The sequence below is a fragment of the Notechis scutatus genome, chromosome Z, assembly GCF_049901735.1.
Source record: "Notechis scutatus isolate UNSWTSFEM ecotype Mainland chromosome Z, rNotScu1.2, whole genome shotgun sequence".
Lineage (NCBI taxonomy): Eukaryota > Metazoa > Chordata > Lepidosauria > Squamata > Elapidae > Notechis > Notechis scutatus.
The window spans coordinates 67,834,873-67,861,858 of NC_142025.1; the positions used below are offsets into that span (position 1 = coordinate 67,834,873).

The 26,986-nt window shown below is 39.7% G+C and overlaps 1 protein-coding gene across 3 annotated transcripts in view; it reads right to left on the bottom strand.

Moving 5' to 3' along the window:
* Positions 1–26,986, bottom strand: part of AMPH (amphiphysin) — a 172,244-nt gene that overhangs the window by 109,373 nt on the left and 35,885 nt on the right. For all 3 annotated transcript variants that reach the window (XM_087947664.1, XM_026674838.2, XM_087947665.1), the window contains exons 2-3: positions 5,633–5,713; positions 131–185 (exon numbers count right to left, since the gene is read on the bottom strand). In XM_087947664.1, coding sequence (XP_087803790.1) covers positions 131–185; positions 5,633–5,713 — 136 coding nt within the window. The remainder of the gene's footprint in view (positions 1–130; positions 186–5,632; positions 5,714–26,986) is intronic.

The following is a 26,986-nucleotide window of genomic DNA, read 5'->3' on the forward strand; positions in this document are numbered from 1 at the left end:
TCTGTTTGCTTAATGGGACATTGGTGACACCTGAACAAAAAAACTTCATAAGCTTACAAAGAAACTAATTAAATTATACATTTAAACTTTGCAGCAAAAATCTAAAATGTGTTGTTTTCATTGCAATTACCTTTAATTGCAGCTAAATATCCTCGAAGTTCTTTTTGAAGTCTGGAACCTTCTGCCTGAAATACAAAATAGAAATAAAATAAAATCCTATAAGCAACTCAGATCCATGAAGAAAATAACTGAATTCTCATATGTGATTATTATATATATTATATGCAGTATATAGCTGAATTAATATTGTATATCAATTCAGTCAAATTTAATCTCTTAAAAAACTAAATGAAAAAGTTCTCTAGAAAGCAGCTAAAAATCCCCACATATTTACTAAGTGACTCTATTATGTAACAGACTTGAAATCAGGGCTCTATACAGTAATGCAAAACATTTTTCTACAATATACTAGGCTTCAATGCAAGTCATTTGATGTCTATGGACATTCTCAATCATCCATATCATAATTATCCCAAAAATGATTTTCAAAAGGGAAGTTAATTTTTTTCCTTGAAAACGTTTTGCTTCTCATCCAAGAAACAGAATGTTGCCTTTTAAAAAGCACCTTTGGGACAAGTCATTTGATGTTTCTGGCTCTGCTCCTTGGAACTGTGAAGCAACTGACATGGCCAGAAGACTTAAAATGATCTGCAGAGGCCTATTGTTTACACAGGAAATGAGCAATGCACATATTAATGTACTGCACTGTATTGTACTATACTAGTGTAGGTATAGTGGTTAACAGTGCTGCAGTGAGTTTTAGTCCTTTATTAGGAATGGAAACTGGAAGTCATGCAAAAACATTAACTGTATAAAACCTGTACTCAACTTAGTTCTGAGAGGCAATTTTTCACCATATGTTTGTCCAATCTAATACAGGCAATCCTCAACTTACGAGCACAATTCAGCCCCAAATTTATGTTGCTAAATGAGAAATTTGTTAAGTGAGCTTTGCCCCATTTTATGACTTTTCTTGCCATATTTGTTAACTGAATCACTGCAATTGCTAAGTTAGTAACATGGTTGTTAAATGAATCTGGGTTCCCCATTGACTTTGCTTGTTAAAATGTCGCAAAAGATTACATGACCTCAGGACACTGCAACCATCATAAATATGAACCCATTGTCTAGTATCCAAATTTAAATCACATGACCATGGGGATGCTGCAGTGGTCTTAAGTGTGAAAAATGGTCATATGTCACTTCAAATGGTCATTAAACTGTTGTAAGTCAAGGACTACCTGTACCATTTTCTCTCTCCCAGCCAATAGAAAGGCTTCATTAATCAAGTTCTATTTAAAACAAGCCCAGAAATGTTTAAAAAGGGAAAAAATAAGCATCAAAGCTACTATAATATACTATATACTATAATATCATTCTGAATATATTAGGAGCAAATATTTCAAGTACACTCATGAGTATAGACCAAAAAATGACAACTTTTGAGAAAGATCATTTCTTAGTTTAACATATTTGTAATCAACAGTAAATTCAGTCCTAAGTATCTCACTCATAATTTAGTCACATTTTTTTCGTTCAGGTTTTTGAAAACTGCTCCCATAACATCAAACACAATTTTAACTTCAAACCCTGATACTTCGTTTGGTTGGATCTATTCTTTTGGGTTTTATACTGAATAGATAATAAATAAAATCTACAACAAGAGAGTACAGCAAGTTCTACTTGATAGATGAATTAATTACAAACATTTGGAGTTATGTAACATTGCCCAACTTTTACTTTCAGAATATAATTAGTTACAGGAAGGTACTTACTTTGCTGTAATTTAGAGCAATGCAAATTTCACTTAAGTTAAAAAGGTCTATCGTTATGTTTTTATGATCTATTTTCTAATTTAATAATCCTTAGAATTATTAATTGGCCAAATTTTGCATTGTATGTAATAATTTGTATGTAATAATTTTCTAGGTACTCCATGACATGAGATCTAAGATTCAAAGAATGGGATCTTGCTTAGGTTTCCCAGGGAAATAACATTAGATCAGGGATCCCCAACTCCTGGTTGGAAACTGGGCCGCCAAACAGTGAGTGACCAGTGAAGTTTCATTTGTGCATCCATGAGATACAGGTTGTGTGTGTGAAACTGCTGCCAAAACCATCAAAGCCACTGCTGCTGCTTGTCTGCAAAACCAAAAATGTTGAGGATCTCTTTTTTGACAAATATTAAGCCAAGAATTTCCCCCAGGATTTCTCACTAATCATCAATGCTACATTTAAGTATGACTTGAGTGACTGTAGTTTGCATCTCTTAACATAATATTTACACTAATGCCTTGAAAAGTGGACAATAGAGGAAGCTGTTACAAAGGCCAACTGAAATGCTTCAGTTGACCTGAATCATGCAAGGAATTCTAGAAACATCAGAACAACCTAATCAGGCAGTGTCCCTAAACATTTTTTTACAAACATTCACAAATCAATTATGTTAGGTTGACTAAAGAGAAACAATTGAAATAAAATACAATTAGTACAAGCTATGAAGCACAGATAGGCTCCATGACCTTTTTTTAAAGAAGAAAAGAAATCCATTAAATTAAGGTATTTGGCAGATCTGTCATCTACTGGATTAAATACAAATATCAGGCTGTTTTCATTTTTACCAAATTCCAATATGTAATGTATTCCAGCCATGAACATTATAGCTCCGTGAGATCAATTGGAAATTAGAAATAAAATGTAAATTTATTATATATATTGATTGATTGATTAGCCCTTGGGCCATGTACAATTTAAAATGAAATTGGAATAAAATACAATACTTTAAGTAGATAAAATATGATAAAATAATATTTTGGTATTACGCCTACCCCAATCAGTCCCACATATGCTGATCTCAACCAAATCATTTTGCTTAAGTACTGTGCTCTATTAAATGTTATTTTCAGATTCTGGCCACACATAAAGTAAGTTGTTTTGATATGGGGATCCCAATGGGTCATTTGTTTGATATATAGACTGAGGTACCTGTCTCTTATACAGGTAACAATCAAATAGGATGTGAGCCAGGTTTTCTACCTCTCCCACTCCACAAATGCAGAGACATTGATTGTATGCTGTAGAATGGAACCTCCCATATCTGACCATTGTGTCAAGCTGTTCGAATTTCGCTCCCATAAATATTTTCCTAAGATTTTTTGACACTTGTAACTTCAAACAGCTGTCTATTTGAAAGGTAAGTTTGTATTTGCGCAGCAGTGGTAGGATTCAAAATTTTTTACCACTAGTTCTGTGGGCATGGCTTGGTGGGCATAGCAGGGTATTTTGGATAGTGTATGAATTGTATGAATTCCCAATTTAGTTCTAACTGCTGCAGCAGATGTTCTTAGATCTACATCCAAAATACATCTCAAATGCTGGGACTGTGTTTGTTCTAGTACTGTCGTTGAGTATAGACCACATACGTCTACGCCATACAAGAGCATGGGGTAATCTTAGCTTTATATACTTTGATTAATGGGACTAGGGACCCTGGGTAACTATGATTCTTTAATTTAAGCAGTAAGTTTTAACAAGCTTTTAACAAGTGTACTCTGTTGATGATGGCAAGCCCAAGATCCAGTCTTGGAAAAAGTTATGCCTAAATACACAAAGGTGTTAATCTGTTCAAATGGTTCACCATCTAACTGCCATCTATGTCTCTGATCATGTTTTCCAAATATCATGATTTTTTATTTAGATTTACTAATGGTTAGGGAGTTGTCCTGGCAATAGGAGTAGAAGCTTCTTAATAGCCTACGTAATCTTACTTGTGAATACGACAATAAAATCATATAATCAGCATACAGCAAGCTATTACAGTATGTATTTAGGATCACAGGCATGTGTACTATGGGATCCTTCATTAACCCTGGCAAGTCACTGATATATAAACTAAATATTAATGGGGCCAGGATACACTCTTGCCTTACCCCTTTATTTGTGTGAATCCTGTTAGTGAGAGCCCCATTAACCCCATACCATACCCTCAAACAGGTACTTGTGTAAAAGGCTTTAATCAAAGCCAGCAGTCTAGGTTCTATTTTAAGGGGATATTTTCATTTTTACCAAATTCCAATATGTAATGTATTCCAGTCATGAACATTATAGCTCCATGAGATCAATTGGAAATTAGAAATCAAATATAAATAAGTTTGCTGCAAGGGGTGGGAGAAGAAGCTGAGCTGGCTCCAGCTTTGCACAGCCACTGCGCATTCCTTCAGTTGGCAGGTAGCTGTAAAAGGGCAAGAGGAGATAGTGTTTTTCTGCACCTGTGCAGTGTTTGCCCCTTGCAAGAAACAGCCTGAGGTGTTGGCAGCAATCACTCCATGAGGAGAACCAGGCTTGGCCACCCACTATCGCTTTGGTCAAAGTAGGAACAAGTGGGTGGAGGGCAGCCAGGAGTTATTTCACAATTGTCCCAGTTCCTCTTATGGCTCCTTAGGAAAGTTAATTGCCCACTCCTGAGTTAGATCAAAACTGAAAACAAGCACTTTGTCCAGATGAATGTAAATATTCGAGGGGGAGGAGGAGGAGGAGAAGAAGAAGAAATAGGGGGAAATGCCAAATCCAACCTAAACATCTGTCCGACAGCCCATAATAATAATTGGCATTAACAAATTCTTCATTGGTCAATTGTGAAAGACAGCTTTATTCAGAACAGCTTACATTCTTTGGCAATATATCTAACATCATCAAACATGAAAATCAGTCTACCCCAAATATTTGGGAAGGATTGATAATTAGACAAAAATGCCAAATCCAGTCTGGACATCTGGCTGATTGTGCAGTAAATCATAACAATGACAACAGTAATAACCACCTTAGAAGGCTGCTTGAGATAAATATATGAAACATAATATTCACATTATCTCTACTATAATTTTCCAACCAAACAAACTAATCTATTTCACGCTCACTCTTTAATACAAATTCATACTAAAGCATTTGGTTTGAATGCAGATGATTCTAAACAGTAGGAAATACAGGTAGTCCTCAACTTACAACCACAATCATTTGAAGTTGTAACAACACTGAAAAATATGAATTATAATAGGTTCCCATACTTACAACCATCGCAGCATCCCCCTAGTCACATGATCATAGTTCAGGTGTTTGGCAACTAGCACATATTTACAATAGTTGTGATCCCTGTTTGTGACCTTCCCAGCTGGCTTGAGGATGAATAGGCTGTGCTTTAGTAAAAAAAATGTGGATTTCTACACTAGATTATCTGTATTTAGTTGACATAATTCAGCCTAAAGGATTTTATTGGCACTTTACTGGATATAATCTGAGGTTTGTTTCTGGTAAACCATGGTTGATCTTAAAAATTTGGCAGAACTTCTGAAACATGAGGGTTTCATCCAGATTAGAAACCAAATGTATGTTCTATTTTATTTCTCAGTTATAGTCATAAGTTTCATAAGTTGAAAGGTGATCAAGAAAAAGCATTAAGTACCTAAACATAGAATAAATTATATACATTTCTAGTTAATGTATTTGTTAGTCTATGGGCTAGCTAGGATCTAGTGAATTAATATCTTATATGATAATCAAACCAACAAAAACCTACCTCTTGCCGTTTGAAGTTCTGAACATATTCTTCAAATTGTTCATCTTTTGTTTCATCAGCTTTGCCTAGCTTCTGAAGCACCTGTAAGTGAAGAATAGGATAATTCATTGTTATTTTGAGCAGGTCTCATCAAATATCAGTGGAGTGATTATATTGTTTTGACATTATCGGTGCTTCATCTCATTTTGATAATGTTTTACTATTTTTTTCTCACCAATTTATATCACAATACTAATACAATAGAAGCTATGATACTACTATTAAAAACACTCTCTAAGAAGAAAATATTGATTAATCATTTTATCTCCCTGTATCAATAGCCTGTCAATGTTTTAAAAATTAGCAAGGGTCTTGGCATATTTTTTTGTAATAAATCTTTCTGTTGATGAATGAAATTTCTGTTGATGAATGAAAGGCAACACAATAGAGAAAGATCTGACACTGTGCCAGTCAGGATGTTGAAGACCAAACTTTATTAAGCTTTCTCTTATATATTATGGTTCATTATTCCTGACAGTAATAACATTACTTCAATCTGTGTCTAATTTTAAACATATAGCAATAGAGAATCAGGAAAATAAATTGATTTGCCAGTTAATGAGATATGAAATCTTAAACATGAACTGACAAGTGAGTTTTGGGATTTATCCCCCACGTTAATCTTCAAATATATTTAATGCAATACAAATATGTACAAAAGCATTATGGTGAATATTTGCATTGCTCAGAAGTATGCTGAAGGGACCAAGATGCAGGATCTCAATTAAGTAAGGCATAACATCTGTGGGTGATTTTATAACACAGTGATAATAGCAGCACTTCATTAATGCACAAGTTGAAATAAAATGGAATGAGATTTGAAACAAGTGCAAAGCAAAACATACATCTTTCACCAGAAAGAGACTTCAAACTCCTTAGGCACTGAAGAGAGTTTGGCTCTGCTATTCATAGAATATTGTGAAGATGAGCTGTATATGAATCAGAGAAAATTGAAGCATGAACTTTCTAGATGGCAGAATTCAGTTACACTGTTTTAATGGAAGTGTGGAACTTCACACTTCCATTAAAACAGAAGAGCATTTAAAGTTTGTTCTGCAAACTCTTATTCTAACCAATGCACCCTCACTCTGTTCTTTCTTGGCTGTTTTCCTTTTTAAGAAAAGGAGGTGGAAGAGAGAAAGAGCTGAAAGAGGTAAGAATATGTAGTGACATTTAAAAACCCAGGACAATCTTGAATTTAACAAGACTTAAGATTCAAATTTTAGATAATCTGGTTTTAAAATTCAATTGGAGATTATCCAAGATTTAATCGAAGTAAAAAAGAGGTTTTGATTGAGTTCTTTTTCCATATAAAAAGATGACAGCATGTGAGTAGAGACTGTGTGCATGTGTGTACATATACACACACACCACATACGCGACACTCTCTCTCTCTCTTAAAAAAAAAATCAACAGACAGTTTTCTGAAATAAAGAACTGTCCTTTATAACAGAGGACAAAGGGTGTGACATCTATGCTCCCTTTTTTAGGGGTATTATAGGTTGTACACAACTTAACAATCTTCATTTAGTGATCATTTGAAGTTGTAACAACATTGAAAAATTGTCTTACAATCAGTCATTGCATTTATTAGTCAGAGGTCACATGATCAAAATTTGGTTGCTTAGCAATTGACATGTATTTATAATAGATACAGTATTCTGGGGTCGTATGATCACCATTTCCAACCTTTCTAGCTGACTTCAATCAACCAAAGTCAATGGAGAAAGCCAGATTCACTTAACAACCATGTGATTCACTTAACAGTGGCAAAAAGTAACATTGGGCATGACTCATTTAACAACAGACTTTCTTAGCAACAGAAATTCTGGTTGCAATAAAGAACAACCTTATACCGTATTACAAGATATCATGTTGCACTATATCACTATAATAAAATCTAGTTCTAGCTTTTGCATAGGGTGCATTCAAGATTTTTCTCTCCCTAGTTTTCTTCTTTTTGCAGTTCCGGTTGGATCAGTTATATATGCATCTTATATGTTAAATTCCATGAATTTAACTGCAATGATTGAATCTAGCTGACTTAATTTAAGTTGCCATTTTGAGTAAGTGGTTAATGAATAACAAAAGTAATATTTCAAAAGGAAATATTTGTGTCATAGATTTCAGGAATTATTGCTTTTTCTCACTTCATATACTTTAAGATCCCAATATTTAACAGTATCTCTGGTTAAAAATAAACTGTTTTTTTACTTTTGGATTTTATGTTTTTAAAAACATGTTTATATTCAATTGTTGTTTATAAAATATAAAGTTTTTACACCAGAAGCTATATCGATAAACTGTGGTACTGACTAGAAACAGGCCTGAACACAGAAACGGACATATTTAACAATATTATTGTTTTGATTTATATTCTATCTTTCAGGATTTTGATTTATATTCTATCTTTCAGGATGAACATTAAATATAATGCAAGCACAGAACACTCAAAAGGGGTGCACGCATATGGCTCCTCTTCAAAATTGTATATTCTGGAAGATGTCTGTATATGGACATAAAAACAATACTTCTGCTGGGTCTCAAATTCAAGTTGAAATGTTTGTCTATTTTTTTATAAATCAAGACTGAGATGGGTGAACAATAGATGATATTATTATCTGTGGCCTCCTAGCTAGTGTTGCAGTTAATATTTTAGCATCTACATTAATGAAACATATCAATCTATAGCTTGCATACTTCATAGAGTGTTTCTCTATTAATATTAGCATAATATAAACCTCAAAAATAACCGAAATATGGAATATTAAATTATTGATTATAATCCTATTTCCCATTGGAACTAGTGATGGTTACCCTAACCCCTCAGGTCAGAACGTGTCCAATATGCTACTGGGGAAGAGCAAAGGGCTAGTACTAGTAGCACCAGAAAGAGTGAAGCGACTGGGCAAAGCCGAAAGGACACTCAACTGTGGATGCATCTGGTGGTGAAAGGAAAGTCCGATGCTGTAAAAATCTATTCTCCATAGGAACCTGGAATGTAAGATCTAAGAATCAAGGCAAGCTGGACGTGGTCAAACAAGAGATGACAAGATTGAACATCTTAGGAATTAGTGAACTAAGATGGACAGGAATGGGTGAATTTAATTCAGATGACCATGAAATATACTACTGCAGGCAAGAATCCCTCAGAAGAAATTGAGTAGCCTTCGTAGTCAATAAAAGAGTAGGAAAATCAGTTATTATATGTATGATTAAATATGTAAGTCTTTTATTGTGTTTCCCTGCAATTATCCCTAATAAAAATAGTTCTGGTTTCAGGTCTATTTGCTGTTTTATCATCTCTTCTAGTCAATTCTTTATCTTCAAGCAATATTTTTTCACTGCCGGACAGGTCCACGACATGTAGTAGTAGGATCCCAACCTTTGTTTGCACTTCCAACATTTCGGTGACATATTTGAAAACATTTTTTGACAATCTTGCTGGTGGCAAGTGCCATCTATAAAATATTTTGTATAGGTTCTCTTTGTACACTGTTGACAATATTAATTTATAATTTCTCTCCCAGTTTTTGCCAGTTATCTAATTCTATGGTATATCCAAAAATTTTTGCCCAAACAATCATTGTTTCTTTTACATATTCTTCCATTTTAAAGTTCAATAGGTAATTATACATTTTATTAATTTTTCATCTGTTCCTAACAGTATTTTATCTAGTTCTTGGGGTTCCTTATAGAATCCATACATTCCTAAATCTTTCTTGTATCTCATTTGGATTTGGGTATATTGTCACCAGTCCAAATCAATTCCGTTTTTTAAAATTCCTGTTTAGATTTCAAACCTCCCTGTTTATTTTGTATGTATTTATATCTTATAATCTTATTGAGCTAAACATTAGGGTATATTAATGCTTCCATCGTGGATAACCTGACCAGTATTTTCATGTAGTGGTTTTGTTTCATTTTTTCCCATACTGACACCTGAGTATTTCTAGTATAGTGTTTTTGAAAATATCTGTGTGATTTATTTTTCCTGTACCATATGAATGTGTGCCAACCCAGTTGTAGACCTTGTCCTTCTATTGTCAATTTTTTTTTTTTAAATTTATCTACTCCTTCACCCATGTAAGAATTGAAGCCTGATATTACAGCTCCCAATCCGGGAGTCCAAACCCACCCTTGTTTTTCGTGTCTTGTAGCATTTTTCAGTAGTATATTCTGATATGCCTTTTTTTTTTTGGAACAGAAATTTCTATCTATGTTCTTTTTGCAACATTTTGGTTTATAGTTAGGCTGCAGTTTTCATAGGCAGATGGCTGCTGATTGCAATTTGGAATAGGGAAGGGAAAAGAAAGTAAGTTTAGAAAGGTGTTAACTAACACTAAAAAAATAAGGATTTTTTTGATTTATTATTTAAAATATTGTAAAAAAAATAAAGACCATGGAACAATAAAAAAAAACAAAACACCAGTGACACTGTAAAGAACCAATTGCTTGGCATTTACAAGAAATAACTACAGCCAAGTTGAGAAATTTTTCAAAAGTTCCCCATTGTTTACATAAAAAATAAATAAGTCAGCATGGGTAGACGGGCAATAAAGAATTAGTGAGCTTATCCCATTTTACTCTGAATCAGTTTTTCAACTTCTTCGGTGTATAGCTCTTGGATTTCTTAGTGATATTCTTTCCATATAGTTAACAGATCCACCTATTCAGTCTTTTTGAGAGCTGCCAAGGTCTACTACGTGCTGCTCCTTGCTGTATAGTAACATCTGCAGAAATGTAAGATTGCATTCTGGCATTATATTGTTGAAAAATCAGTTGAAATCAGCAAGGTCCTTTAGAACAAACATGTGTATTTATTGAATAGGCTTATATCTCACTTCTCTTCCAGAAGCATAAGGCACCCTATAGAGAATCTCTCTTCCAATGTTTCTCCATAATAATATTTCTATGAAATAGGTTAGGCTCAGAAATAATGATTTCATCAAAACATTTATGTTTGGAAATGGAGTTGAACCTGATTCTTTCTTCTTTAATCCAATATTTAAATCACTAGTCTGCATGGAGTTTTCCTAAAACAGCATTAAAGTCAGGTGATTTACTATATTATTATTACGGTTGATTTTTTAGACTACATTTGGTATTTTTATCCATCTGCCAAGTCCTTCCCAGTGATCTGAGACAGATGAATGTTTGACGGTATTGCAATATGTAAGCTATTATAAAGCTGCCTTTTGCAATTGACTAATTGTGATTTTGTCAATGCTGATAACATTTAAGTGGTGCTCCAGATGTTTTGGGATTGCACCTAAGGCACCTTCTACTATTGGAACTATTTTTGCTTTCTTTTGCCACAATAATTTCACTTCTACTGTATTTGTGGATCTTCGTATGTTGTATTTTTCAATAGTTCTTTCTCTTCTGCTATCTCCAAGTATTGCAATGTCCACTGTTTGTTTATTTTGTGGCCACACCAGTTTTGATTGCAGGCAAGTGATATTTCTTCAAACAACACACTATTGTTGCTACTTTGTCATGCCTTTGTAATTAGCCAATATGATTTTCTTGCAGCAGCTAAGTAATTTATTCACTGTTTCTTGCACTTCTATGCAGAGATGTCATTTGTCTCAGATGTCTCAACCAAAAACCATTTATCTTCACCTAGTGTTAACCAGTTTTTGACCCTCCTTGCCCTGTTCTGTACCATATCTGCTTTTATTGCCAATTCTTTCATTTCAGCATCTTTAAATTCTTATTTACCTTCTTTAGTCAATAACAATAGCACTTAAACTTATATATTACTTTACAGTGCTTTACAGCCCTCTCCTAACCGGTTTACACAGTTAGCATATTGCCTCCAATAATCTGGGTCCTCATTTTACCCACCTTGGAAGGATGGAAGGCTGAGTCAACCCTGAGCCTGGCTGATTCACTGCAATCTCTCTATTGATAGACTGGTAGAAATATTTCTGATTTAACTATATTTGAAGATTCTGCTTACAGTATGCAATTCAAGCTTCATATCTGCTGATCTTCTTGACTATAGTTGTTTTTTGCCTCTTTATTATTTCCAATGTTCCCTCAATCTTCCTTGATTCTAGATGATATTTCTTTATAAGATATTATTTGGTCTTCTTGTTCTTCAGCTTTTCTTTCATCTGTTCTAGCTTGATTTCACATGATCTTAACATGATGATCTTATGTTCCAGTGAGATATTCCATTTTGATAGTGCACTTGGCTTTATTTCCTCTTGGCTAATTTTGCATCCCAGGCATTCAGCTATAACCTCAGTTGTGCTACACATTAGTTGGGTTGTTTCTTGCAATGAGATGATAATTATCTTCAATATTACAGTATTAACATATTTTAATATTTGTGCTAGCTGTTTTTTGGAATACATTTCAGTGCAGGCAGTCTTATTCTGTTGTTTTTCTCCTGTTCTAGATGCTCAGTTATTCCTTTTTTTCATTTCTTCTTCTTCTTCTTCCTCTATTCTTTCTGAAGAGAAAGCAGAAGAGAGGTTGTCTGCTTTGGGAATGAAAACTATTTTATATCTTTACTGTCTCTCTCTGGTTTACCTCTATAGTCTGAGTTACTTCTGGCAAAGCTTCACTTTCTTTGCCCCAGTTAGGCCAATTCTACTGCTGTGAATTCTTTATTTCATATTATAAATCAATGTTGATTATGCTAGCCTCTATTATTTCTGATTCCAGATGTTGTACTTTTAACAATAAGTGAATTCTTTTCAGACATCCTCTTCTCACTGAACTTGATTTGTAATAACAGGCCATTATTTCTTTAAAGCCCATTGTTGTATGTTTGCAACAGATAACATCTTTTCTTTCAAAAGGCTTGCAGTTGCTCAGCCAATGTTTTCAGTTCTGTAGCTCACTTGTCATCAGATGCCCAGAAACCCAATATCTAATGTGGTATTTGTTAGTCTGGGTGATTTACATCTCACTATATTGTTTATAGGAATCGTGGCCCCATTCCGGACCAATTCCCTCTGAACTGGACACTCTTTGTCTGGCTCCAGTGTTGAGATCTGTCCAGTATGGATGAACCTCTGGCATAGCTGTCATCTTCCTTAGAGTAGACAAGTCCCATAACCACATCAAGGTAGTACCTCACTAGGGAATTATCATTGTTACAACACTACATAATTGCAAAATGAAACATACTGAAATAATATTAAGCTTATCAAGATATAAAATACAAAAGAAAATGAAAATAGTGGAAAAATGGAGAGGGAAAAGTGAAGAGTAAGATTAGGTTAACAAGGGAAAAAGAAAACATTGACTTCTGACTCTTTTTAGTGCAGTAGAATAAAATACTAACATTACAGCCTCAATTTACATATTTAATATATACTAGTCATTTCTATAACAACAAAACTTAACTAATCACCAAAACCCAAATCAAACTTTCATTTTTTTTCCATCTCAAGCACAAAATCCAGAAGTGGTTTCCAAGTTGGATGTGTTATTTTCTTTGATTAAAGCAGTTAATTTAGCCATCTCTGCTATTCCACCATTTTTTGCAGCCATTCACCCATTGTGGGAATTAAAGTATCTTTTCATTTTTGTGCACAAAGATTTCTTGCTGCTGTCAACATATACAATAGCAAAGTTCCAATTTATTTCCAAGTTCTTCATCCATTAAGCCTAAAAGAAAAATCTCTGGTTCGATTTTTATATACCCTTTAAGACAGGGGTCACCAACCTTTTGGACCTCAGGGACTACCAAACTCATACTTTTAAATCCCGAGGACCACTAATACAAATTTTAAAAAAGAATATATTTAATATAAATTTTTTAATATTTAATATATATGTTATGTATATATGTATGTATGTATGTATGTATATATGTATATATGTGTGTGTGTATATATATATATATATATATATATATATATATATATATATATATATATATATATATATATATATGGCATTCAACTTTGTTCAGGTATTTTCACGTCATTGTAGTTGTGCTTTTAAAGTTGTAGCAACGTTTCGGCAGAATCTCATCTGCCATCATCAGGCTTCTGTACAGAAACGTTGCTACAACTTTAAAAGCACAACTACAATGACGTGGGAAAATACCCGAACAAAGCTGAATGCCATACATGTAAGTACCAAAAACTTAACACACACACACACACACACACACACATATACCAAACTATTCTAAAAATATGAGTTCCATATATATATGCATATATATATATATATATATATATATATATATATATATATATATATATATATATATATGCTTATTTTATTATAACAAAATCATAAATGCTTAATCATAACTGTGGGGTAGAGCGAAGGAAAGGAGGGGCCTCTCTCATCCTTTGAGGGAAAGAGGGAGGATTTAATACTGCTGGGATTCAAAAGAAGCCACGTGGTGCCTGGAGGCTGGGAAGATCTGGGTGGGAAGGAACCGGCTCCCCCTCAAATGGAAGAAAAGCAGAGCATCCCCCCACCAATCTGGTCTCCTGTCATTTCATATCTCCCCAAGTCAGAGGAAACCTCTCCTCATTTGCCAGGTGTGACTGCCTGGAATTGGGGGAGGGGAGGAGGGCCAGGCTGGAAGTGCCGAGGAAGACAGGCTCTAATATAGGCAACACCCCCCCCCCCGCTTTGGCCTCCTTACAAAAGGACTCCCTGAGGCTAAGCTCCAGGTTTTTCCTGCTCTGCTTCCAAGCAATGAATGATCCCTCCCTGTGTGGAGGCTGAAGGGGAGGGGGGTCGGGCCCAGAAAAGCTTGAGCTCTCACCTGCACAAACAGGCTGGTTATTATGAATCCATCTTCCTCGGCGCTCTTTTGGTCTGGGCATTTGGTCTTCCTCCCTGCCCCATGCCAAAGGAAAGCCAGCCAGGTTTCTCCTTCCCTCCTACCCTTCCCCCTGCTCCCTTCCCCCCACTCAATCCTACTTTGGGACAGAGGAGAGCGCACTGGAAACATGTGTTGGCATTTCCAACATGCCTTTCTCTGGTGCCCGCCTGCAATTCTTCGCGTTCCTCCAGGCCTGGCTTACTGAGGGTGGAGAGCAGTCTTGACATCTCTGCTGCCCCCCCCCCCACAAGGCCCCTGCCATCGCTGCCTGGGGAGGGCACAGGAAAAGAAAGCGAGCAGAAACATAGCTCTCACTGGGGTGAAAGAATGGAGATCGGGGAAGGTACAGGCAACAGAAAGCAGTGCTTTTCAAAGGCGACAGCTTGTGACTTCTGTTGCCTGTGGACTTCCTCAATCTCAGCTCTTTTGCCCAGCAAGAGCTATGTTTCTGCTCACTTTTCCTGTGCCTTCCCTGGGCAGTGATGGCTGGGTCTGTGGGGGGAAGGGGGCAGCAGAACAGAGCGCCAAGAGCGATGAGAAAACTGACACCATGCTACTGTCATCCCATTCTGGACCTTTGAACTGGATGTTGAGCACAGACTTGCCCACTCTGCCCCCTCCCACCATCACCATCTAGTACTTTTCCTGCCCTGGGCCATCCCTACAGCCCGTGACCATTGAGGAAGAACCCAGGCCAGGAGAGGTGAGCTGGAAGGTGCGGGAGTGCCATGCAAATGCAAGTAGCATGGCGTTCCTGCAGCTTCCGGCCATCTCCATTGCCACTTCAGCCTGCCTGTGCCGCCAACCCCCTCTTGCTGCAACAGCACCATTACCTCATCCTGGCCGGCGAGGTCTGCACTGCTTTTTGCAGGTTTGCCCTCGGCCAAAGGGTGGGGGCCAGCAGGTGGGCGGGCCATATGGGCGGCACAATCTTGTATTCCCATGTAGCCTGGATTAATTGCTTTGAGGATACTTGGGGGGGCATTTCTCTGTGGACCACCAAAATTTTCTCATGGACCACCAGTGGCCACGGCCCACCGGTTGGCAACCACTGTTTTAAGATAGTTAAAGGGAATATAGCTTTCCAGGTCATTCTGAGTGACTCCAGATAGTTTGCAACAGGGTGCCAAACTCAAGGACCATGGGATGCTAAAATCTGGCCCGTGGGGCTGGCCTGGAAATAGCAAAGGACAGCCTCCTGTAGCACTCTGCCAGCCAAAACATGTTGTCAGGGCGGGGGGCACACATGGAACCCCTGTGCCCTGTTTTGGCTGGCAAAATGCTGCAGGAGGCCATCCAGGCCAAAAACAGGCTTCGGGGGCACCTGCGCCTTGTTTTGACTGGCAGGGTGCTGCAGGAGACGTCTCCTTCCTCTCCCTGGCTGGTCCAAAGAGGAAACCCGCAATGCTGCTCTGGCCTTCCAAGAAATCCAGTTTGATTTTGTACAAGGATAAAATTCCAATAAACAATATAAAAAGCAATAAGCCCTTGCCTTTCTTATGACAACAATCAAATTCAACCAATCAAAGTCCGTGGTGTCCAATGGGTTATTCTCTCACACCAAGGAGAGTTGAGGATTTATAACAATGGGGCACGAGTCTTGCTAAACTGAACTTAGCTGATCAGAGCAGGGTCTTCAAAGCTTAATTCTTCACTGACTCAAAGATTGCCTTTGCCTTTTTTGCAGCAGCTTCATGAGTTGTTTCATGTTCAACCAAAATCAGAAATCGGTAACAATGTTTTAAGATTTTGCTTATACAGGTATTCCTTGACTTACAACCACAATTAATCCCCAAATTCCTGTTGCTAAGCAGGACAATTGTTCGATGAGTTTTGTCCCATTTTATGACCTTTCTCAACACAGTATTGAGAGAAGAGTTGCAGTTGTTAACTTAGTCACATGGTCGTTAAATGAATCTGGTTTCCCCTATTGACTTTGCTTGTCAGGTCACAAAAGAGATCACATGACCCCCAGGTCATAAAATGCAACCATCATAGATATGAGTCTGTTGCCAAGCATCTAAATTTTGATTACCTGACCACGGAGATGCTGCAACAGTCCTAAGTATGAAAATGAGATCGGAGGTTTTTATGGTTGGTGGTGTTTTGGGCGAGTGAATTTATAGTATAAATGAATTTATGTTTGCTTAATTCATTTTTGCAAATGACTCTACACAAGCGTGGGGCCACAGAGCCGTTTCTGTTTTTGAGCTCTCGGCCAATGCAGGAAATGTCAAGTCAAATGTCATCAGGGGAGATGGTTGATGCTTGATAGTCACCAATGATGTTGCGGACAATTGTGATATCATCATTGTTATTGATGTCCTCTAGACCAAATAAGATGGTGTTAGGATGCTTTCGTTCACGCTCGACAGCTTCTCTGATGAGGATTGGGATATCATTATTTGTTGGATTTATGTTTTTTTGTGGATTAGGTTGCAGTTGTTGGTTTGTAGCTATTGGATGTTCAGGTTTTTATGTTGTGTCTTCTTTTTTTTTTTTCAAGGTTAGTTAATCTTTCATTTAAAGTGCCCAATTAAATTACATTAATTTACATTACATTAGTTGTATTAAATTACATTAAGCCTATTTTTTAAAATCTTAATCAGTAATCATAGTTTGCATTAAACACGCTAATCACACTTATTAATTAAAACAATAAATCCATTAAACAATTGATAAATTAATTATTTTTAGAAATTGATTATCTAATCATTGATATAGGTTTTAGTGGTAGAATTAGAAAAGGCTTTCTTTAAATCGCTGGTTGAATGTTGAAAATCTCTCTTTAAGGGTGGAAAAACACAGCCCGTTTCTATGGAGGCGGCTGATTTAAAGTGTTTGCTGGTTTTGCATTTTGTCATCAAAAAGGGGTGAATCACAGCCTCTTCCTCTCAAGAAAAGATTAATAACTTTGGAGCTAGCAGGCAGATTGTTTCAATGGAGGCGAGGAATGCAAGAGATTTTTTTTAATTGGTTACTTCCTGTTGAAGAACAGAGGAAACCAACTATTCTTCTCTCCCTTTTGCAAGCAGACTTTGACTCAGCAGAGACAAACAGAACAATTCACAGGGAGGCAACAGGAAACGTTTTGTTTTTGTTTTCCCTTGATGAATGGGATTTCTGGCCCCCTCCTAGTCAATTGAAATACACTTTTAAAGTTTGTTGCTTTTAAAAGAGAGTACATAGATAGTCTTGCACTGGCAATTCAAACAGTTTATATTTTTACTATGTAGACTCAGATTTGTAATGAGCATTCACTCCTGGCTTCAATATACTTCTGCTTCTATCACAAAATTGCTTCCAATCTTCACAGGAGTTTATTTACTGTCCTTTTAAAGAGGGAGTCTGGATTAGCAATTTGGTGAAGAGGGAAGAGGGAAGGAGGGGCAGCGGGGGGGGGAATGGGCGTTGGTTCTTACCTGATACGCCTCTTCTCGTGGAACTGCGTAGAGCATCCAGAGAGTGGGAGGTGCTTCAGTCCTTCCTTCTCACAGGCTGAGTTATAATTGAAGAACGCTCCTCCTTCCTCCACGTGGCTCCTCCATGCGTTCTCCCAGTTTCACGAAGACGAGAGGACAACCACAATCCTCTAACTGAACTAGTAAACAACTCAAGTATATACAATAACGATCATTGGCAAAAACAGAATTCCCTACCAGACGGACCAAGAAGGGTGGGGCTGGATGCTCTACGCAGTTCCACGAGAAGAGGCGTATCAGGTAAGAACCAACGCCCATTCTCCGTAGAACTGCTGCGAGCATCCAGAGAGTGGGACATACCAAAGCATGTTTGTCCTACGGGCGGGACTCCGTCTGGATCGGAATCTCCTTAGGATCCCCAACCACTTGCTGTAGGACTCGCCTGCCAAAGGACGCTTCAGCCGAAGCAAAAGTGTCAATCTTATAGTGGCGTATGAAAGGTGACGGAGAGGCCCAAGTGGCCGCCCGGCAAATGTCAAGAAGCGAGGCTTGAGTAGCCCAAGCTATTGATGTAGCTGCGCTCCTGGTGGAATGAGCCGTTATCCCACTGGGGATTGGAAGAGCTTGAACTGAATAGGCCTTGGAAATGGTCGCCTAATCCACCGGCCTAATCCACCGGTTTTAGGCTGAAATGACAAAAACAGGGACTCCGATCTCCTGATGGATTGCGTGCGACATATGTAAATACGCAACGCCCTTCGAACATCGAGGTGTGCCATTGCCTCTCCCTATCATGCAGAGGCTTTGGACAAAAATTAGGTAGGACCAACTCCTGCGCCCTGTGAAAAGCAGAATTGATTTTTGGTAAAAGGAGGGGTCTGGTCTCAAGACAACTCGATCAGAATGAAAAATGCACAAGTCCTTCCTCACGGATAGAGCTGCAATTTCAGATATCCTTCTAGCTGAGGTGATCGCTACAAGAAAGACCACCTTAAAGGTGAGAAACTGGAGTGGTACCTCCCGAGAGGTTCAAAGGGAGGCCTAGTCAAGGCCAGGAGAACTTTGTTAAGGTCCCATGTTGGATATCTATGCACTACCGGTGGGCGCAAATTAGAAGCCCCTTTTAAAAGACCTTAATGCGAGGGTGGTGGGAAAGAGAGCTGAAGGAGCATAGCCACCACCGTTGAGAGGGCCGCGACCTGTCTTCTCAACGTGTTGGGAGAGAGACCTTCATTTAGGCCATCCTGTAAAAAGGCTAGAATTTGTGCTATAGAAGGAGAGCGAGGATTGACAGAGGATTTTCGGCACCACTTACAGAAACTGTTCCAAGTTGAATCATAAATTCGAGTAGTGGAAGGCCTCCTGGCAGCCAGAATGGTATCTATGACCTGGGTAGACAAGCCTTCTTCAATCATCGTTTCCGCTCAACCTCCAGACGGCTAGCTGCAGCCACTGTGGTTCTGGATGAAGCAGAGGTCCCTGTGATAGGGAGATCTGGTCCAGCAGGATCCTCCACGGCGGAACCACCGATAGACCGTGAAGATCCGCAAACCACGGCCTCCTGGGCCAATATGGGGCCACTAGTAGGATCTCCGCCTCTCGAACAGCAACTTCCGAATTACCCTGGGGATCAGCGGAAGCGGAGGGAAGGCGTACAGGAGGCCGGGAGGCCACGGGCAACGCAGGGCGTCGTGGTTCTCTGCCCCGTGGGAAGGGAACCGAGAGAAGAACCTTGTGTCTGCGTGTTGAGCGGCGAGGCAAAGAGGTCTACCAGAGGAGACCCGAACCTGTCTGCTGCTTCCCTGAACAACCGCGGATGCAGGCGCCACTCTGCTGGGTCCAACGTGGCCCTGCTCAGCCAGTCTGCCTGGACGTTGGAGACCCCGGAAATGTGCTCTGCCCTGATGGAGGAAAGATGCGTCTCTGCCCACCGACATAGTCGTTCGGCTTCTCTCATGAGGATGATGGAGTGGGTGCCTCCCTGACGGTTGATATGGGCTTTGGTGGTGGTGTTGTATGTGAGGACCAGAATGTGGTGCCTTCTCACCTGAGGAGCGAAAGCTCGCAGGGCTAGGTATACCGCATGAAGCTCCAACCAGTTGATGTTGTGTCGTCGTTCGAAGGAGACCAAACTCCTGGGCTGACAGAGACTGCAGATGGGCCCCCATCCGGAAAGGCTTGCGTCTGTCGTAGAGTGACCCTTTGGGGCTCCTTGAATAGATGACCTCTGTTGGTAGAAGGTCGAGTCCACCAAAGAAGGGATGAGAGAACCCTTGGAGGTATCCTTACCACTGACTTGATGTGCTCCTTCCCGAGCGCTGGTACGGCAGAAGGAACCACTGCAAGGATCTGGAATGCAAACGAGCCCATGGGATAATAGAAATGCAGGAAACAAGTTTCCCAAAAGCTTGGATAAACTGAGCAAGGACGCTTTACCAGTTCGCCTGATAGTCCGGATAGCAGTATGAATACTATGAAGCCTCTCCTGGGAGAGGAAGACCTTACCCTTAACAGAGTCAATTACAGCTCTTAGGTGAGCTATGCGGGTGGAAGGGCTAAGTTGGCTCTTCTCCCAATTCACTAAAAACCCGTGATCTTGCAGCACTGAAAGGGTAACACTAGTATCCCTCTCGGCCTGCTGTCGGGAAGGGGATACGATAAGGATATCGTCGAGGTAACAATGGATGCGGATGGGAACCTGTCTAAGATGGGCGCCAGAGCTGCCAGCACCTTCGTGAAAGACCTCGGGGCTGAAACAAGGCCGAAAGGGAGGGCCACATACTGGAAATGTTGGTTATTACAACAGAATCTCAAATACTTTGAGTATGAGGGATGAATGGGAATATGGAGGTATGCCTCCGACAGGTCAACTGACGTGAGCCAGTCCCCTTCCCTGATACCCTGTAAAATAGACTGTAGAGTCTGCATCTTGAACTTCTGGCGCCTGACAAAGCGATTAAGTCACTTGAGATCTAAAATAGGTCTCCAACCCCCTGAATGTTTAGGCACCAAGAACAAGAGAGAATAAAAACCTCTTCCTCGTTGAGAGGATGGGACAGGTTGGATGGCCCTAATGTCAGCCAGATGTTTAATGGCGGAATCCATAAGAGCCCGCTTTGTAGGATCCCTAGAGACAGGTGAAATCCTGAAATGTTCAGGGGGGGGGAGAGGAATTGTAGAACGAGTCCAAAACGCACGGAACTCCTCACCCAGGCATCCGAAGTGGACCTCTCCCAGAGGTCTGCAAAATGCCTGAGACGACCGCCTATGGGGAGAAGGTCTGAGGCCCTATCTGGGCTGGCGGGAGGCCTGTGACCGGAGCCTCTAAAGGGTCTCCTAAAGCTGCCTCCTCTTCGGCTCCTGTCTCCTGTATCACTTCGGGTCGTGGTAGGATGACCGAAACGACGGGAACCCTGGAATCTAGGGAGAATGACGACTGGTATGGGGGCGAAAGGAGCCCCTCCGAAAGGGCTGGGACCCTCTAGACTCCTGCCTGCGCGAAGCAAGGAAGAAACTTCTTCTTACTTGAGTTTCCAAAAGCAAGGGTTCAAGGGCAGGCCCGAACAGCTTCCCTTCTGCCAAGGGGGCTGAAGCCAACTTGGATTTATTTCTAACATCGGCCTGCCAATGCCGAAGCCAAAGTAATCTCCTAGCTGTAACATGGGAGGAGATGGCCCGTGAAGCGAACTTAACTGAATGAAAGGTGGCATCAGCCGCGAACTCCGCCGCTGCTGTGATTTTTGCAATATCCTGATGGGCCCTGGTATTAGTCGGGGGATATGCTGCTTGAGCTGCCTGAGCCACTTGATGGAGGAACGGGTGAAAAAGGAGGCGGCCGTGGCCGACCTGATGGCCCAGGCATCGGACTGGTGAGCTCGCCAAGAGCCATCTCCGCCCGCTTGTCCTCTGGCTTCAGCGCCTCAACGCATCCGTAGGGTTGGAAGAGGAGGTCAGCGTCACAATTGGATCGTCTACCTCCGGGGTGTCTAACATAGAAGAGAATGCTGGGTCCAGATTAAACATCCTCTTATCCTGACTAGAGGGGCGGGTGTAGGACCCACCGAGGCCAACTGCCTCGCAACCAAGTCTGAGAAGATTGGGGGCCGAATAACTTCTGCTTCCACAATCGGTTGCCTGAACATGAGGTCATCTGGATCCTCCGGTTGATGGCGGTGGATCAGAAGGAGATTGAGAGGCCAGGCCTGAGCTATTCTTAGCCTTAAATAATAAGGACTTAAATAACTGGGGTTTAAAGAGGCCCACAACCGTCGGTTGTTCGGGAGAAATGCCCTCGTCCTCTGACATTTCCCCCTCCATAGGGTCCCCGAGAAGGAAATCAGAATACTGCGAGGACCCCCTCTCAGAGCCTTCCTCCTCCCCGAAGGGCTCAAAGCCCATTTCCTCCTGTTCCTGCGAGACCTCCTGAGGCTCCTCCCTCCTGGGGATGGGGCATCCGTATGAGAAGGTACCTGACCCTGCTGGGCGCCTGCCCGGAGAGAGATCGACCAGATAAAGATTCAACGTCGGAAATCCTCCTCGAGAACCAGGTCTGGATAGCTGCTGCATTCCATCAGCTATACCCTGACGGATAGCAAATTGCATCCATTCCCTGATACTATCAGGGATGATGGTTGACGGCGGCTCCTCAGGGCGAAGACCTGCAGCGGTTGGCGTGAAGGTCGCCTCTGGAGCACGGGATGGCTGGCGGCTCCGGGTGGATGTACTGCACCTGGAGGGGGAAGAACGACTCGGCAGGGGAGGGGGATGGGCAGAGGTAGAAGGTGGGGTAGTTATAGTGTGCAGTTCTTTAGATCGTTTGCTGAACTCCTTTTCCAGAGCTTTGTGACGCCTTAAGGCGTCCTTTTGAGAAGCACTGGAGGAGTCCTTGTCCCTCTTACGAAGATAGTGCGTCTTCGATTTGGCCTTCAGGGAAGAGCCAGTTGGATTGTTCTCTGCCATGGTATCAAGGAAAAAAACCTTACAACAAATATGGCGGTTGGCACGCCTAGGAGTTCGGCTTACAAACGCAAACCGGTTTTCCCAAAACCAGATCACGTCCCCCTTTCAATAAAAATAAATTAATTTATTAATTTATTAATTTATTAATTTATTAATTTATTTATTTATTTATTTATTTATTTATTTATTTATTTATTTATTTATTTATTTAATTTGTTTTTTAAAACACCAAGTACTAAAAAACACAAGGAGAAAACTATCCAAAAATATCTACACAAAAGCTTGCTGGAATATATTATAAAATAACTAATAATAATAATTTCTTTCTTTCTTTTTTTTTTTTTTTTAAGGGCGGGGCCGAGGACAGGGCCAAATAGGCACAAGGAGAAAATAATAATAAAAATTATTAAATACAAATCCAAATGAGCCAAATGAACGCAGAGAGGCCAAAAATAAGTATAATAGGTAGGCCTCTTTAGGCAGCCTCCCAACACAATGGGAAGTACGTGCCCGCGCCTCTGAACAAGCTGATTGATACAGACAGAAAAAGCCAACAAGAAAAAACCTCTAAAGGAAAGACAGCAGGGCCGGAACCACAGTGTCCTCCAATAAAAAAACGGGCTCCACGCGGCCTGACGGTCCCGCTTAGGGCCTCAATCCACACAGCTTAAATCCAAAAATAAAAATTACACACAGCCAGGAAAAAATATTATTTAAAATAAAACAAAATGGCGCCGGCCACGAGGCGGTTCCAAAATGGCCGCCCGGCACGGCACGCGAGGCAATCAGAGGCGCACCAGCCCTATTCGCTACCAGGCAATCAGGAACAACGAAAAGCCAGGGCTGGGAGAGGAAGCGTTGCTTCCTCTAAAGCGTTCTGGGGGGAATGATGATAGTGCAATAAATCAAGGCACGGAGACAAGCGGCTGGATAAAGGCACGCTCGGAAATGCAGAGAAAGGGAGGAGGGGTGGGGGGGGCGAAGTAAAGCTCCGAGCCCTTAAACCCCTTCCTACAGGCAAAAAAACGCCTCACCAATTAAATTTAAGAGCACACTATCAACGCAGGGACAAGGAGGAAAGGAATAAAGGCAAACCTGAACACTTAGAAGCAAAAACTCTGAAAACGGCCAAGGAACAAGAGATCGCTGCCTGCTTTCTCGAAGGCTGAGTGAAAACTGGGAGAACGCATGGAGGAGCCACGTGGAGGAAGGAGGAGCGTTCTTCAATTATAACTCAGCCTGTGAGAAGGAAGGACTGAAGCACCTCCCACTCTCTGGATGCTTGCAGCAGTTCTACGGAGAAGCAGTCTGCTGCAAACATCTGAAGACCAACTCACAGCTTCCAGTGCTCACTGCCCTGCAAGGATGGGATGAATTTCACTGTCTCACCGCCCTGCAAGGATGATTATAGAGCCCCCGGTACTGATGAGCTCCACTGCCTTACCTTCTAGTAAGGATGGGTCGAATTGTAGATCGTTGAGCGCTTTTGAATTTAGTGCTTTCCAAGGAATGAGCTCTTTTCTGGTCAAGGATGGGAGGAATAGAAAATCGCCAAGTACTTACACAAAATCACATGGGCCACCGCATTTTGAGCTAACTAAAGCTTTAAATTTTCAAAGGCAGCTCCATGTAAAGAACATTGCAATAGTCAAGATAAATGATTAGAGTGTGGGTGACTGTAATCAGGGATTGTTATCACAAGTCCATCAAAGATGTTAGAAAGTTTCTTCTTTACATTTACATTTCCAATATACATTTGAAATACTTTTATATATTTTTGACAATTTATCAGATCTTAAATACCAATGGTACATTATTTTATTAAAAATATTTTAAATTATAATTTAATGTAAATTTTAAATCCTTCATCCACATTTTCCCATTGTTCAAACATTATGTTATACCCCAAAATTCTTTGCCCATTAGACCATGCATGCTTCACATATTCATTCTCCACATTCAATTTCAATAACAATTTACAAACCTTGGCAATAACATGTTTATCATTACCACAATTTCAAATTCATTTTTTAACAAAGTCAAATCCATAACTTTTAAAATTTAATTTAAACCTTTCTTTCAATGGCAAATATGACAACAACTAGATGGTCAATTCTGGCTGCCAAAATCTTTTTTTTTTAAAAAAAGATAATAAGATCAGCAACTCATGATCTGGGCTCTCTGGGTTTGGTTATTTTCACTAGTAATGAAACATCTGTAAGAAAACATCCAAGCGCAGACAGCACAAAGGAGCCCTCCGTATGAAAGTGATCTGGCATTGCTATCTTCCAAGTTGCATTTGATTTTAAGACTGAACTAAATGCTATCCAAATCTTCTTTGGGGTGGCAAAAATATTTTGCATCTTATAGCTCAGTGGCCCTGTCTAGTAATAGAACTCAGTGGGGTACATTTTTGAACATATCTACATAGATATCTACTAATTCATCCTAATATTGTTCAACCTTTAAGGAAGGTTTTTCATTTATATTAATTCTCAATGAGAGTAAGGTCAAAAATGACCAATGAACCTATGTATTATTCAAACAAGTTCGGGAGAGCTTTAAAATGACCACATGTGATAAATGTAGAGTTAAAAAAGAATGTTTCAAGTTTAAATGCCAGACATAATGGATCCAATCAACATATGATGGACTACAGATTCTCCACCTCTGCAGTCTTTTCAAGATTAAAGAAATCCTTAATATAGTAGTTTCCAAATTTGCCTCTCATATTGTTTGAAAATCCTTCAGACTTTTGTAAGATACTTCCTCTTTGGATAGCTATTCTTAAAATTCTATTTCTTGCCCACCTGTTTTGGATGTAAATGTAAGCTTACAATCAGCCAATCCTTTTTTGCATAATACTTATATTCTATGACTGGCTTGTAATGTAAAATGTATTATTTCTAGCCCTTTCCTATTGCCTAGATCAGGGGTTGCCAACCTCAGGGACCACCAGACTCATAATTTTAAATCCCAGGGACAACTAACCAGTTCTGTGGACATGGCCTAATTTGTGGGTGTGGCTTGGTGGTCATGTGACTGACTGGGCATAGCTTGTATGTAAATATTATCAATATTTATATAAATATTGAATTTTTTATAAAAAAAACAGCAACTTTTACCCAAAATCAGGCAAAGCAGGCAGGCAGATTGAGTTGCTCACAGATTCATTCAGAGATCTATCTATCTGCCATTGGCTAGCTCAGTTTGTCACATAAAATTTGCTTGCAAGCAAACTCATAAAATTTGCTAGCAAGCAAACTCACAAAATTAACTCACAACACACCACGTATGTAAATATTGAATTTTTTATTTAAAAAAGAGCAACTTTTATCCAAAATGAGGCAAAGCAGTCAGGCAGATTGAGTTGCTCACAGAACCATTCAGTGATCTATCTGCCATCGGCTATCTCAGTATCTCAAATTTGCTTGCCGTGAGTCTGCACTGAATAAGAGAACCTTCAGTCCTAAGGGAGGTTCAGCTGTGCTTAAAAGCAGAGCTGAAGATCTAAAGACTAGCTAGAAAGCAAGAAATCCAACCATTTCCTGCTTCCTAGCTAATCTAAATCTCCTGGCACAGCAGAACAGCTGATGGTTGGAAAAAGGAAAAATAGCAATTAAACAGGCAAGTTTGCCAGGTAAGGAGTGAGTGGGCGGGGAGGGTTCCCACGGGCCATTATATATATATACAAAGTTTTGATAAACTCTCCAAGAACAGCTTTTCTGTCCCCCGTGCCTTAAACTAAGCAGTGCAATGTGGGCTTGGCTATATTTTTTAACATAATGAGCTTACTGAAACAGAATTCCAGATAATTTCCTACAGGCTTTGCAGGGCAACATTAGTTTTAGTGGTACAGTTCAGTTCTTTAGGTTTATTCTAGATGACTGCATTTTGCAATCTCTTTCTCATTACAGAAGAACAAATGGTCTTCTGCTGATGGTTTCATAAATATACCAAAAGGGAACAAAGTAGTTTTTTTCTATATTAAATTTCATAAATTGCTTATCAGAAAAACTGTATAGATATTTGAAATATGTTTTTTTACAATCCTTCACTGCTGTTGTTTTTTTTGTCTGTTTTTTTGTGTTATTTTCTTAGAAATGGTCGTATTTTTATCTG